General features: G+C 36.7%; 1 protein-coding gene across 1 annotated transcript in view; it reads right to left on the bottom strand.

The window, feature by feature from the left end:
* The window catches only part of ADAMTSL1 (ADAMTS like 1), a 425,741-nt gene that overhangs the window by 325,532 nt on the left and 83,596 nt on the right, over window positions 1-16,613 (bottom strand). The window contains exon 2 of the mRNA XM_074166017.1: window positions 8,659-8,778. Within this exon, the coding sequence (XP_074022118.1) occupies window positions 8,659-8,778 (120 nt within the window). The remainder of the gene's footprint in view (window positions 1-8,658; window positions 8,779-16,613) is intronic.

Genomic DNA, 16,613 nt, shown 5'->3' with positions numbered 1-16,613 from the left:
TAGTTTTGGTTGGAAGGTACCTTTAAAGGTCCTGTAGTCCAGCCTCTCCTGCAAAGAGCAGGGACATCTTCAACTAGATCAGGTTGCTGAGAGCCCCGTCCAACCTGACCTTGAAAGTTTCCAGGGGTGGGGCATCCACCACCTCTCTGGGTAACCTGTTCCAGTGCTTCACCACCCTTACTGTAAAAAATTTCTTCCTTATATCTAGTCTAAATCTTCCCTCTTTCAGTTTAAAGCCATTACCCCTTGTCCTATTGCAACAGGCCCTGCTAAAAAGTTTGTCTGATCTTTCTTATAGGCCCCCTTTAAGTACAGAAAGGCTGCAATAAGGTCTCCCTGGAGCCTTCCCTTCTCCAGGCTGAACAACCCCAACTCTCTGAGCCTGTCTTCATAGGAGAGGTGTTCCATCCCTCTGATCATTTGTGTGTCCGTCCTCTAGACCTATTACAACAGGCCCATGTCTTTCATGAGCTGAGGGCTCCAGAGCTGGACGCAGTACTGCAGGTGGGGTCTCACCAGAGCAGAGTAGAGGGGCAGAATCATCTCCCTTGACCTGCTGGCCACACTTCTTTTGGTGCAGCCCAGGGTACTGTTGGCTTTCTGCAACGGGCTGCAAGTGCACATTGACAGATCATGTCCGGCTTTTTATCCGCCAGTACTCCCAAGTCCTACTCAGCAGGGCTGCTGTCAATCCTTTCATCCCCTCGCCTGTATTTATACTAGGTGTTGCCCCAATCCAGGTGCAGGACCCTGCACTTGGTCTTGTTGAACCTCATGAGGGTCACACAGAATCACAGAATGGTAGGGGTTGGAAGGGACCTGGGTTGGGAGAGATCATCTAGTCCAACCCCCCTGCCAAAAAGGTTCACCCAGAGCAGGCTGGACAGGATGGACAGGAATGCATCCAGGTGGGTTTTGAATATCTCCAGAGAAGGAGGCTCCTTCCAGTGCTCTGTTACCCTCAAAGTAAATAAGTTTTTCCTCATGTTCAGATGGAATTTCCGGTGTTCCAGTTTGTGCCCATTGCCACTTGTCCCGTCGCTGGTCACCACTGAAAAGAGTCTGGCCCACCTGAAAACTTAATTCAGTACACGGAGAGTGGTAACAGTGATTGATTACAGGATAGGGAAAACTTATCTGTGCATAAAAAGAACTTTCTTAGGGGTGAGTACTAAATGAATTCCTGGGGGGATCATATCCCACCCTCCTTCTTGTCCAAGCCTCACTATCTTCTGGTCCTAATGCATATTCACTCCTATCTTCATCTAAATAGGAATGATAACAAATACCTATCATAGTACATTCATATTCAAAATAGAAGATTTTTCCAGTGCCCACACTATTCCACCTGAGGAAGAGGCAAGACCAAATATCACTGCTACTGAAGAAGATGAGGTAAGAGCAACACAGGGCAAAAACCTACATGGAATAGAAATAAGCTTTCATTCAAATAGTAATTTTCTATAGAATGATAACTAACTAATACTCTTTGGATGAGACATTGTAGGCGTAAAAGGTTGTACAAGATATATTTATTTTGAAAGCACACTCCAGCAACAGTCTCTGTGTAGCAGAAAAAGTATTACAGGGGATTGTCATTTCAAGACTATATATTATGTCTTATGTCTTGTAGCAGATTTTTTATGATAAAGCCACTGTTTAGACTCCACCAATAATCTTTCGCTGCTTGCTTTCCCAAAAGTCTGCAAAAGATCTGGTATGATCAGACTGACAAACATCTTGTTATAAGGCATAATGGAGTACAGCCAACAAATTTGGATGCAGGCCTGCACTACTAATCTGAAAGCTACAAGTAAGAGAAGCCATGGAAAACATACAAGGGTAAAACTAAAGCTTACTTGAATGTATTCTTCAAATAAGGATTTAATAAAACAATTATGGAATGTTAATTAAAAATGCCAACAGATTAAACACATTCATCATGATTTAACAATTCAATATGTGGCAACTGATCATTGAAACCACATTGTGCTTAATGGTTCTGCAATTGAGCACAGGCAATTTAGGATTTGTTCTGATTCTGTGGTCATCCAATTTCAAGTAATTACTGTTCTTAAGCTAGATATTAGAAGCAGAGTAAATGCTACAAAACTGTTCTGCAAGCAGCCACTTGATTCTGACCTCATACAGGCTTTAGCCAGGTCTACAAACTCTTATTTATTTCTTTATCTGAGCATGGAAACATATGAGGTTTTCTATAGGCATGCTCATACAAAGACACTTCTAAAAGTTTATGCTCTTGAACACCATCACTGTAAGCTTTATAGCAACCATGAGATGAGGATCATATTAACATCCTTAAAATACAAAAAAAAAAAAAAAAAAAAAAAGGGAAAAAAAGAGACTTAGGGAAAAGGAAACAGACTTTCTGGCACAAAGATGTTAGAATCCAAGCCTTCTGATCATTGGTGTAAACTATCTACCTTTTGCTGATACTAAAATTAGCAGTGTCCTACTTAACACAGTTTGGGAGCAGGAGTTTCCAAAACATCGGTGTCCTAGACCAGAGGTAACTCAATTAACCAGGCCAGGATATGATGGCATACATGACAGCTAGGAAATATGCAGGCATACAGACTTAATTTTAGGTCAGAAAACTAAATTTAGACTCTGAACCCTGCCAGTGATTTTTCAGTAGTATAATTTTTCTAGGAATAATGCCCTGGCATAGCTTAGTGTGACCCAAAAAGGAAAAAGTCTGAACATTTCTAACATTCTCTAATCGTTCCGATGTGCTACCTCTCCCTTAGATAGTCAAAGCTCCCTCGGCTGGGTTCTCTGGCCTTTGTCCTCAGGAGGCAGCCTGGGCCTGTGTGAACAGGGAATGGAAAGAAAATAATCTCCCTTTCGTTTGCAGCAATGCTGAGAGACATTGACCAAGGGTGGAAGACTGCAGGCAGAGTCTCTATTAACTGTAAAAGGCAGTGTTGATCCCTAAGTCTCTATGCCTATGTTCAGTGCAGCTAAGAAAGCTCTGTACAACTGGGAACCATAAGAAGCATTCTTCAAAAGCCTGTGGTCCTAAAGCATCACAGGTCATAGTTCAGAAGTCTCTTTATAACTACTGGAAAAGCAATACTGAAAGAATATGCTGTGACTTTTTCCTCTAGCCTGTTTCAGACAGATTCATAGTGAGCATTTGGTAAAATGTCTACATTGCTTCAGACTTCTGAGACTCATGTTGCAAACACGGCGTCTAGATAGGCATATGCACATTATAAAGAGGTATGTGTGTGTAACCACATCTGCAATTAGCTATATATGGCATATAGCTAAGAAAGATGGAAAATTAACAGAACTTCAAAGATATACCAGCCTAACACGGAAATACAAAGGCATGAGGAATGGTAAACTTGCAAGCAGCTAAAGCTATGCAACCACATTTTTTACTAGAGTGGTCAGTTAATATTTACAAAATAGAAAATCAGCAAACATTGGCCTAGCAGCAGAAAGGGGAATTCTTAGTCAAGGATGTAAGCTAAGTCCAACAAAAAGAAGTACTTTCCTCCAAAATGTTTAAATGAGCTACTCTTTTCATCATCACTAGCTTTTAAAAGATTATAGCTCTCTTCACTCATGCTTTGCCTTCTATAGAACAATGCCAGGTGAAATTCATGACCTCAGGTAGAGGACAAAGTTTAGAATGTCTCAGGTCTTCCTTGCTAGATAATTTTAATATTATTCTTTTGTGTACTTCTTCTTTACCATTTACCCATTGTACCTTAATTAATAAATTCCATAACAATTATTATATAAATTTTGCCAATGATATAAAAAAGAGGAATTGCTCAATCAAATGAGACCTTATAGAACAGTAATATTGAGTGTTTGCTTTGAAAAGCTAGAACCATATATATTTGGAGTGTGATAACTCTTCTTAACTAATTTCCTACATGAACTATTTGCGCCACAGTTGCAATTTACAGTTTTGAAAGACTTTTATTAAAACGCACAGAAGCAAGACTTGCACACATAAAGAGCACTAGTGCAAAATAAGCTACCAGTTATTTGAATTACACTCATGTAGAGTGGAAACAGTGTAATGAAAAAAGAGTTTCCAGTACTTCACTGAAGCAAACAGAAAAGCTACTTAATCTGATGGAAACTAGGGAAATCTTCAATTGTAGGGAAGGGGTGTCTGGAACGGATATGAATAAATGTAACTCTGTTTAAGTACTGTGGTAGACCAAAGAGTGTTCTATATCATTACACAAACAATGGCTTAGTTGTGTTTCAATTCTTCATTTTCCTAATGTGGGCAAGACTAATAACTCAATCTTTCTAAAACCAGCGTCCTTTCCTCCTGTGTCAACTCCAGCACTAGATACAGTCACAGGACAGTTTTGGCAGCTATGGAACCTGGATTCAAAGATTTGGAATGTAATCTTTTTTTATTCTGAGCAGTGGTGTCTTAAATGGCTTTCTAACAGAAAAAGAAAAATATAGGAGTAGTTAGGGATCCAAAACATTCAATGGTCATGCTTCTATTTTTAAAGGGATGTAAATAATATCATTACAAGGCAATCAGAAAAATGGACAATAAAAAATTAGAACCTTTTGGTATCTGAGTATTTGTAGACATTTACAATTAAGGCAAGTGGGAAATGCCAATGGTCCATCCTGTTATTTGTTTATGATGATCCACAGGTCTCTAAATATATTTGATACTTTCCCTTTTCAGAGGAGGTGAATCTTTAAGAAAAAAACCTTGATCAACTTAGAGCAATTTAATCTGGAGGAAACAGTAACAATTTTTTGAAATATAGACTGAAAAACATTTGATAAGTTTTGCGGTGGGAACTGATTTTCACTGAAAACAGTTCATGCTCCAAACAGCAAGTGGGTAAGGGGCAATCCTGAATGTGGGCTGAATTAGGAGACAGAAGTTTAACAGAGTATTTTTTTTAAAGATTACAGTGATACATTACAGAACTTGACAATTATCAATTGTGAAAAGAGTAACACAAACGATGATGTTACTCATTAAAATCAGAACACAATTTTTCAGCCAGTGGACAAGTGATTTTTTTGAACTGGTGAAACAGCCGAGCCAGGTTACATGGAAGAAGAGAATCCTACTATCTGCAGTCAAGTTTCCATTTCTCTGGAAAAACTGAAAAGGCTGTTCTCATCTCTAAAGATATGACATTCTCTCACAGCAATGTTTAACTTCTGGCTTAGGGGTATCCTCTTGTTCTAAAGAAACCAAGCAGCTGTGGCATGAAAGTGAGCTTCACAAACCATGTTCTGCCTGCCATGCCATGCAGCTGCTACAGATGGCCTGTGAGAAGTCTGTGCCCTAATTGTTTCCCACTGCTTTCCTTACCATCCCAGACAAAACCCCAGTTTGATTTGGATCTCTCCAAGGACATTATTTTCCAGAGAACTCTTAAATAATTCCTGGTCTCTGGGTGCAAGTAGAAGTTCAGACACCTCTGCTTTACATCCCAAAATATTAAGGTCAATCTCATGGTTTCTCCAGGACTGGCTCATGATTTGCAAATAATTGGTTTGGTAGCAATATACATAGGACTGTCTTAGCTTGCACCAGGGCGATCTGTTCTCTACAAAAAGCAAATACAAGGTATACTACTTAGAAAAAACAAAAGCTCTTTCGATATCTCCAACTTTTACTGGGAATTGCAAGGTATTATTATAGCACCATTGTTAACAGCTTTAAGGCACAGGCCCAGAAAGTTATACAAATCTACTTGCTGACCATGGCCATTCTCTCATTTATACCATAAGAGACTTCTCTGGCACCTCTGGAAATGCATCTCTTCTCCCAGATTGTTATGGAGTTATGGGCATATCACTTTTTCACGTCAGAATTGAATCATCCTTTTCGGATGCTCTCAGCTACCCACAGAAATAGTAATATGTGTTCTTTTTTTGGAAGAGTGAAGACACATTCTTCAGACAGTAACTTCTAAATCTGGATCACCAACCTGAATTTACTGAGAAAGCATCACATCAGCTCATGTCATCATCAGGGGAAAATATAAAGCTTAAAGACTTTTATATATGATAATCCACTGGCTGCACAGCTTTCATTGAGTATTTCAGTATGTGTGCATACTGATTTTGAGTAGTTGCAAACAGATAAGCCTAGCCTATGTTAATAACAGGACTCTTAAAAAGAGTGAGTGTGAGATTACTGGGGAAGTATGATAAAAGAGGTTGTTTTCTCTGTGTCTCGTTTGTTAGAAAAACATCTTTGGAGTAGATTTTCTCATGAGATACAACATGATCACAGCGGAAATTACAGGAAAAAAAGGATTGGTCCTATGAATTGAGAAAGTTTGGTCCTGAAATATAGCTTGTGCTTTCTGCTCTGGAAAACTATACTTCTGCCTCCGCAATACTTTTTGCATCACTCCAGCCAAGCCACTTGTAGCATTTTTTTCTTATAAATTAGTAATCACGTACTCTTTGCTCTTGTAGGTGCCTTAATTGTGATCTTCAGCTTGATAGACAAAGACGCTGAGCGCTCATCATTGCATCTGAGGTCAATAGTTCCCCTCTGAACTTATTACTATGTCATGTGAGGTGAATTGAAAAAAATGGATCCTTGTGTCTCAGACAGAGCACTTAAGAAAAGTAGATGCATTTGACGTTAATGTCTGTCAGCCTTTGAGTCTACATCCATAAAATAGGAACAATATCCTCTATATGTCACAGAAATTTAGGAAAACAAATTCACTAATATTTAAGAAACAAAAATTTAGAATAAGTGCCACAGAAAAACCCTTATTGAAATTAATGCTTGTCTTTGAAATAAAGTCTGCGTAGCACACAGCAAACAAGTCATGAGACCACACATACATTTAAAATACTTCAGGCAAAATACAGAAAAGTTGCTTCAAGCTCTTCCATACTACCTGTTCCCTACTGAATCAGCCGTGTACAGAAAACAGTATGCGCTCCTGTAGTTGAAGATGATATCATAAAGAGATTAGGTTGGAATAAAAGTTCCTTAAGTCATACCTAAATGAAGATTGCAAAGTCATATTTTCTGTGTGATGTTCTTTCGGTGTAGCTCTGTTTTCATACCTGCAAATCTGCACAGAAAGCTCACAAGAATGACACAGCATCCTTGTGAAATAATAATAAAAGAAGAACGCTACCTTGAAGTCAAGTCTATGAATAATTCGCAGACTACTTTCTGCTTGTGTGAACACAATCATGATACACTTATAAACAGGCATAAGAGCAGCACAACTCAGAAAACAACAAATCAATTCACTGGTACCGACACAATGGTAATAAAATCTTGCTTGCTTCTCTGGACCACAGAGAACAAACGTTTTTACCGAATAAGAGTTTAAGCCATACCTCCTTGATGAGTGGATGGGGGTAGCGAAAGACTGGCACTTTCTGTTCAATTAATCTATTGTCCTGGCAGTGAAGCAATTGGTTGATACAATTCTGAATGGCCATAAAATTACTCACAGTGGTAGAACAAAGTGTTGGTATTGCCTGATCTGAAATATCTCTTAGCAGCTGTTAAAACGCTAAGGCTAACTTGTCTGAGAGCACATTAGAACAAACACAGTGCATTGTTAAATACCTTCACTCCTTTTGTTAACTGGATTTTTTGACCTGAGCAACAAGGCTTATCAAAAGACATCCACCTCATCTTTCCAAAGTCCTTGCTTTGCATGCTCCCACCAATGACAATTGGCTAACATTCATTCATGCACTAAGAAGGTAACTTCAGGCATTGCCCTCTGAGGCTATGAGAAAAAGTTGATTAAAAAGGCAGTAAGCATGGCTGTGCCAACACTTAATTATTCTAGAATTACTTTCCTTTTTTTTTCCTGTCCTACAGAGTCTTTATTTTGAACTTTAATCCCTAAAATACATCACCAAGTCATGGTAATATCAGATCCTAATGCACTACCACTTCTGTTAAACGACAATGTTGGACTTCATAATATATTAGCCCTTGAAACTATCAGGCCTATAAATTTAATGCTGTTTAAAATCAGCTGGCTTGCTTTATTTCATATCAAAGCATGATTAAGCATGACTCCCAAGTTCTTGGCTTCCACATTCTTTTCTTCAAAAACATCAGAGAATTAGCTGCTAGACAGACATAAATCCTTCAGGCCTGAAATAAATATCTTGCCAGCCACATGGAAGAGAGTGAATATGTATTTTACATAAAACTGTTTTCTCTGTTTGTTACATTCCTTGGTGCATTTTATAAAATTATTCTTTTCAAATTGTTATTTTTACATAACCTGTGAATTTAACTTTACTCATTAATATTTAATAAAAAATAAACTCTCTTTGCATGTGAAAATCAAACAATGGTAGCAAATTAGACTGCCAAAACTCTGAATGAGAAAAATTCTCATTAGATAGTGATTATTTTCATTACATAGACTGTGCTTCTACTGAAAACGTTTATCCTGAAAATAGTGAAACCTCGTATGCATTTGACACCCATCCTACGAGCAAGTCTTTATTTACATGGAATTCCCAATATTTTTAGGCTGATGTTTTTACGTAACATCTTTAATTTTGTAACTTTCCACAAATTAATGAAGCAGAATGAAAGACCTATTACAGAAATCTGTATTTCTGCAAGCATTTCTGATCGAATATCTTAGAATAACAGAAGATTCCTACCGGGTCTTCTGTTTTGTGGTTATTCAGCAAATCAGATAGGAAATCATCATGAAGACTTTCTCTCCGAATCAATGTAAATTCACGTAGGAAAACTGCTCCTTGATTTTGGTCTCCACAAACCTAGAAGGAAAACATGATATCAGGAAAAACAAAATTGTAATTCTGTCATACTTACAATCATAATATCCAGATAAATCAGACCAGAAGATTAAAATGTCCATTAATGGTCCTTTGACTTCCATTACCAAACTCATTCTAACTGGCCAGCATTGCCATTAATCAAAGACATGCATTTAAAGAAAATCAACAAGTTAATGAATAACTGACATTTACACGAGATTCTGTTGTAAAATAAGTTTCTATACTGTTACTTGCAGCTATGATCTATAAGGCAGTTAGTTAAAACCTTTTTTTCTTTTTTAAATGAATTAATATTTAGAGTGTATTTTTACTCTTTGGAACAGATCATGTTTGTCCAGTATTTTGACTGCTCTGCCATAAGAACTTAGAGCTTAAAACTTCTGAAGAACAGAAAAAAAATTGTATATAAGTACTATGGCTAGCAAACTTAAATATGCACATGCATTCAAAATAATTTAAACTAACTTTACACTTATTGTTTTCAAGTTTAGGAAGATAGGTAAGCTATTTGGGTAAAAGGTTGTTTCTTCAGTTAGTGTTTAAACAATGCCTATCAAAATGTTGTAGGTACAATTATGCCATTGCTATAGCTTTTGGAAATAAATAACGAAAACAAATCTTTATCATTCTTCATGTTCCCATATCCTTTAATTCCTTTGTTATTTAAGCCAAAGAATTTTTTTTATTTTTTTTTTTTTAAGTATGTATTACACTTCGAATGTTGGAAACTGGTGAAATATCAGGGAGGATTTTTTACATATTAATTGAATATGCTGCTTCTCATTAGACTGACTACAAAGAATTTCACTACAGATGAAATATCAAAAAAAGTTGTTAACAATGAGAAATAGGGAGCATATTATCCACTGGAAATTAATAGATTTTTCAGTTTTCAGTGCTTTGCAACATATTTTGAAGGTGACAGCTTGAGAGAATAGTATGTTTTATCAAAATGGCTAAATACTTTTGACAGCAGAGACTGCAACTCTAGTATGAATTAGGCAAGTGTAACCATCATAAATTATTTATTTATATGAGACACTAATTTGTCTTCCTATAAAGGTATGTGAGATACACATGCATGGTAATTGTGGAGTCTGGGGATTCTGGTTATCTTTTTCTGTTTCTCCATCTGAAAGACAAGATACTATAATCAGGAATGGTAGATACAGTGTTTCCTCATGTATTTAAGATACTCACAGGACTTATGAATGGACTGTTGTTATTACTTACGGGTGTTGTATTACTAAATTTGTTTTACTAAGAAGAAAGCCCATGCTCTGCTGCTTTTATTATGACTCTTTCTTGTATTCATCCTTCTGTATAGCCAGATGCTACAGTTTTCCTGGCTTTACTTATCTTAGCTGAGAAATTCAGTGAAAAGGAAGGGCCCGGGAGTACCATGAATATGATGTGTAGTGTCCAGGGGGAGGATGAAGTATAGATTTGCCTTGCCACTCCCTACAAGAGAGTTGGTATTGCTGTTTGGGAGGAGGCGGTGCTCTCTGCCAGCTGGGAAGTGAGATCAGAGTTTCTGCAAAGCTAGCGTAGCTATAATGGGGTGACTAGAAGGAGATGAGCTAATAAAATTTAAGTTGGGGATGAGAATACCGTAGTATGAAGTGGGCAATGGGAAGAAGCAAGAGTCCCTGAATCCAAACTTTATGCTGGTGAACATAGCAAGCTTTCTCTTTGATGTAAGCCTCTTGTCTCTACTAGTAAAATACAGGGCACCTATGGTTTTTTTGTGGCTTTGAGCTCCTTTGCTCAAAATTCTAAGGGAAAAAAAAAAAAAAGAAAAAAAAAGAAAGAACACTTTCCATAAAAGGATTTTACAAGTGTGGAGTTTTAAAATTTATATTTAGCTTCCTGTCTTGTGGATAACATGGAGAGATACACCCACTGATATTACTCTTATATTATTGAGTCATGGCAATGAATAATCCTCAAGGGTGTCAGAGGAAGAAACGTGCATGTGTCCAAAAGAAAAAGAAGCCCTACTACTGACACATATTCTTTTTGTAATAAAAATTATGGACAATCATTATGTTACAAATAAAAATGTCCTTGAAATAGCTTGTATTACATAAAAAAGTTTCATCCCAGGAGTGGCAAAAATATTCAACAATAAAAGTTATTTCAAGAAAGGAAATCTGTAGTTTTCTTTTATTTTTAAGTCACAGTCTCTACTTGTGATTATAAGCACTTACAGTCAGCAAATGTAATGATAGAGTTATGATTAATTAGGTTCTCTTACAATTTTGTGCTTCGAATTGCAGAAGTCAAATTACACACTGTAATAAAGTAACTTCCTCACCAATGATTCACCTTCCTACTTTGCTTATTTTTCCCCTATACAAACATATCCCATGTCTGCAAAATCTTTTCCTTAATAGAGCAGTCATCTTCCTGTTATTTCAATTTCTGTTGCTGAAGTAGTGTTATCTTCCTAAGTTATCAATAGTTAAAATAAAGACTTCATAAAGAATGCATTTGCAGTATCAATAATCTCAATAAAGTATTATTAACCTCTAAAACTTGACTGTTTAACATATCAATATTAATGTTTTAACTGCTGATAATTACATGGGAGGCAAGTAGATGCCAGAGGCACTATTCAGGAAGAACAGAGAGACCAAGAAAGACGAAAAAAAGACATTGGGAAACTGAGGATGAAGGAAGAAGATGAGAGTTAAAAAACACAAGAAAAAGTACTGGAAGCATGAATTTTTAATAATTTTTTTTTACTCAGCAAATCTGAATGACAAAATCTTGAAAGAAATGAGAGAACTAAAAAGCATGCAGTTGTCTAAAAAGGGTTACTTTCCTCTTGATTTATAGTGTACACTTTTCTGCTTTCAGCAGTAGTTCCTCCTGGGTTCACTGTAATTTATAAATCTGCTGATGAAACATAGCCCTAGTAGAGTATGGCCATCCTTACTGAGAGAGCTGGAATCAATCCGTTTAAGATGAGTGTCATTAAATTGAATTAATACCTGGAAAGACTGTTTTCCATTTTTAAAGTTTCCTTAAAGTCTTGGCTACATATATAGCACCATTTCATTCTCTCAGGAAACCTATTATAATTGTAACACAGCCACCACATTTCTCTTCTCTGTTCCTTCATTTTATGATGAGATGAGCTTAGAAAACAGTCTCCAAAAATAAGGCAACCAAACCCCTCTTAGGCAGTGAGTGATCCATACGTATCCAATGAGTGGTCTGGCATAAATATGACCTTTATCAGCAACAGTCATCTGCAGCAATATGCCACTTTTCAAGAATCTACAAACAACATTGAAAATGAGGTTTCACTAATGCATACATGAAGATCAACAGAACAGCACCAAAATTTCTCAGCATGAGAATACCTCATCTGGGTATTCAGATGCCCAACTGACATTACAAAGGAGACTTTTATGAAATTGAGATGAGGCAAAATTACAGCAAATAACTAAGCAATACTCTTTTTCTCATTTTACCCAAGTTCCTGTCTCTCCTAGATCAGTGCAAAAAATGAGTTGTTCTATTAGATCCAGTGGTGTGAGCCGATGAGGCAGAAATATTTAAGGAGCCAGACAGATAAATACAGAATTAGAAAATAAAAGGCCTAACACAAACCAGAAGGTGAAAGGATGCATTCTAGCCAACAGAGTCAAAGTTTTCCTGCGCTTGAGTACTGTACCACTGTGGAAGCAGCTCCATTAGTTTTGCTGTGACCAGCAATAAAGTAAACTACTAATAATTCTGTCTTAGCAAGGTGTGATAGTGATACTTTGCTGAATTCAAGACACAGAAACAACCAGGAATTGGATGCAAATAATCATGGTACCTTCAATAGCATCTTTCTCAGCATAGAGGCCAAGGCATTCCAATGTATCTCATTCACAAAGTAGAAATATCAAATGGCCGCAAATATTTCTAAGTATTTACTTGGGCACATCCGTGGAGCAGCTTTAAGGTGACAGTTCTTCAGCTGAAGCTTTTCTTATTTTGGATATTCAAAGTCAAAAGCACTCAGAAAATTATTACTAACATCAAAACTTGAGGCAAAAAAAATAAATACTGGTTCATTAAAAATGCTTCTTCTGACAAAATTATTCTAAAATTCAGGTTCTTTAAGCTTACTGGGGTTTTCAAGAGGCCTAGAGTGTATTGACGATGATAAGAGGTATTACTTTTCCTTATTAGTAATATTATTAGGCATGAATCTCTTGGATTTTATGACAGGAACAAATTAGAACATGAAGCATATGACAGAAATTAAGATATTAGATACCAGAAAGGAAGCAATGACACTTACAGCGAGGGATGAGAAATGAAGGCTTTTAAGAAGCCAAGTAATTGTGCAACACAGTTTTTTGTTTAAACTCCACTCTAAACAGCATAGCAACTTGCCCATGTATTTCATTATTACTCTGAACTACTCTCAATAAAAGCTAGTAACAACATTTCTCTTTACCGCCTGCACACTTCCAAGTGACAGACTGCCACACTTTCATATTGGTGACAAGATCTTTATTGCATCCCTCAGACCTGCAAGACACAATCATGTAAGAAGGAAGGGCATCCTAGAACACTCTCAGGTGTGTCTAATCAGCTGCTAGCTGACAAATGAACTTGATTAGTACCAGTGGTCCCTCAAGAAAATGTTTAACAAAAACTCATTGGGAGGTCTGAAATAAGAAAATTATTACAGTTGCCCTTAATCTTCTATGATTTTGTGCTACAGTTATGATCCACATTTTCTTTATTCTCCAAAATGGAATTAGGATGGGTAGATAGGGGTACAAGCCCAATACCAGGTCCGAAATTTAGAAGTTATTTAGTTTTAGTTTTCAGATTTTTAGTTTGGCTCCAAATCTGAAATCTGAAAGTTTTTGTCTTTAGCAAAGTCCAAGTAAAAACTGAAAATATACAGAGATTTTACAGGCTGATTCTGCCACTGTTAATAATTGTGAACACTTTTCATTCCCCCAAAGAGCCAGAAAGCTATGCACAATTTAAAATCTATTCTATGTGTTTCCTGCTGGGAATTTCCTGGGTATGGGCACACTGTTTTTCAGTGGAATACATACAAAAGGATATATTACATTATTTAATTAAGGACATTGCTTTCTAAATACTGTGTTTCTGTACTATACATTAATACACTGGTACTTCAGAAATGTTCAAAATTTTCCAAACAGATTTTCTACGTCCTCGTAGGAAAATGCTCAGGCCCAGGTAATCAGATAGGCTGTGTCAATGCGTTTGTAATAGGGTTGACAATTTGAAGCCTTTACTGTCATGAAGTCAGCTCTTGCTTTAAATCAAAGACCAGAAGAATCCATGCCTAATGTGAATTGAGTGATAAAGTAGACTCCAAAACAAAAATCTGATTTTTACACAGAGATAGTAATACCTCCAGCTTGGATTTTTCTTTCTCTTTTACCTTTGCGTTCTCACAGATTTAACTAGGACTGTGAAGCTGACTGTTCTCTCACGAAAACTCCCTTCCCTTCTATAAAATTTAATTCTGTTTGGACTCAGTCCAAATAAATGGTTTTCTTGCCAAAACAATAAGAACGAAACAAAAAGCTTTTTTTTCTTTCATTTTTGTCAGATCAGACAAGATTATTTGTTTAATTTCTATGCCACTGTAACAAAATTAGAGGAAACTCTGGGCTATTGTAATAAACCTGCTACAGGTGACGAGGTTAAGTTTGCAGTGACCCCACAGCCCAATGACACATGTGCTTATGAGGGTATAGATAGCTTTCACATGAGCATCTTCAGCTTCTCCCTTACTGGCACAGTGGACAGTCACCTACTGGAGTGGTGTCACTCCATATACAGAAAATATTTAACAAGAAGGCAGGAGAAAACTCACGTGATTGTACGCGTGACTCTCATGCAGTCACAGCAAGTAGAAATATTATAAGAAAGTAGACAGATTCTCAAGATGTTCTCTGTGTTTTCCTCCCATCTTCAATTCTTTATTACCCTTGGAAGAAGTTCAGCATCTCTACTGAATGTAGAAGAGACTGTTACAGGTCTCAGCTACCTGTTATTAGCAGGATTTCTTTCTATCCTTCCTGTCAGTCTGGTTTGAAAAAGCCTGGGGAATTCTCCTTATTCACGCAGAATTTTTTTTGAAGATAACCTTTAGAGGTTAGATTCCCAGCTTTCCTTGGCATGGATATTTAGTAGGTATTTATTGTCTTACAGCCTTTACATTTTACAACTTTGATTCTCAGCTTGCTAACTTTCTTTTAAATGGAAGAAAGGGTTATCTAGATCTACAAATTAAATCAACCCTAAGATAGTATTTCTCACTACTGCAATATCTTCTTCTGAGGTCTCAAAGTAGGATTGCATGTCCTGGGAAGGAAAAGTTATATGACAGAAACAGGCAAACAAACAAAAAAATCTTTATTGCTATGGAAAACAAATTTTTCATGAGACCTGAATATCATCAACATTGTTTTCTGATTCCAGTCTTTCCAAACTGTGATGATATTATTGTTTCTGAATTAACAGCCTGTCTCTTAGGAAACTGGCTACTGTTTGTAGCGGTTTTGTAGGTTTAGAATTTTTAAAGAGAGAAGGAGGTTCTTATTTGGCTTCTCTGAAGGTACTCACAAAGTGCTTCAAAATACAACCCCAAATAGTAATTTATTTCCCAAGGGAATGTTTTATTCAACAGTGAAATGTTCCCACCAGAAATCTTTTTGCTTGTCTTGAAATATATTTAATCTTTTTTTCTTTCCTCTCTGCCTTTCCACAGAGACTGAATTCATTATTATCTTAATGTTAATGCCCTGACTTCTTTTAAAGCTCTGTGAAGGAAATGTGGCTTTGTGCTAATTATTTTCAGTTCTTAAACAGCCACAATAGAAGAGTCTGGTTAATGTATTCATTGAAGGAATTATTTAAGCTCCATTTCAGTCTCTCATTATAAATGAACAAAAGAAACAAAAAGTGATTTGCACTCAAGAATTACAGCATGAAGTGTCCCTCAAACAAAACCACCAGCTACTAGCATCTTGGACAGACATTAGCAATGATGGGGATAAATTTGTAAAGCATGCACACGCCTACACTTGACCCACAGTGTACCAACAAGGGAGAAAGCCAATATGGCCCCATTAAATGGAGTGGCAAAAATGCAGAATGCACAAAAACACAGCAATTCCGCTGCCAAGCAATCTTAGCCAAAAGAGAAGGTGGGAGGGGAGAAGTGGAGAAAGAACAAGAAAAAAAGGAGGGGAAAAAAAAATAAAAAGAGCAGACTGTGGGGGAAAAAAGGTGAAATCACATAGAAGCAAACAAATCAAAGTTATACAATTCCTTTTAAATCCTGCTGATTACAGCCTTCTTTCTAGCTCTAGTTAACACAAAATACACAGACTTTAGAAAGCTTCATGAACAAGAGCTGAAACCATATTTGAGAATATTACCTAGTTTCTCAGTTGTTGGATACACAGAGAGATTTAGATGGGTATGACTTGTGTTTCTCAAGCAAGTTATTTTTAAAAAAAAATCAAAAAAACTGCTGTGGTTTGAACAAGATTGTGTCTGAATATAAGCCAGATTTGCTTTCCAAAACATGCCAAATAAATACTGTTATTCAAAATACTTGAAAACAGACACACGAATTTCTATGTGACACAAAATTAAAGGCAACCAAGATATACAGTCTGGAGAACTCATTTTCTACCACTTGTTTCCTTGCCTCACTTAGTTGACCATCAACAGGTAAGAAATGGTTAATTCAACTGTCGTTTTTCAAAAGATGAATAATTTTTAAAATGGTCAGAATCCTGTGCCAT

Source organism: Numenius arquata, chromosome Z (genome assembly GCF_964106895.1).
Source record: "Numenius arquata chromosome Z, bNumArq3.hap1.1, whole genome shotgun sequence".
NCBI lineage: Eukaryota > Metazoa > Chordata > Aves > Charadriiformes > Scolopacidae > Numenius > Numenius arquata.
The sequence above is the reverse complement of the archived record's forward strand: the minus strand, read 5'-3'. Positions and strand labels throughout refer to the sequence as shown.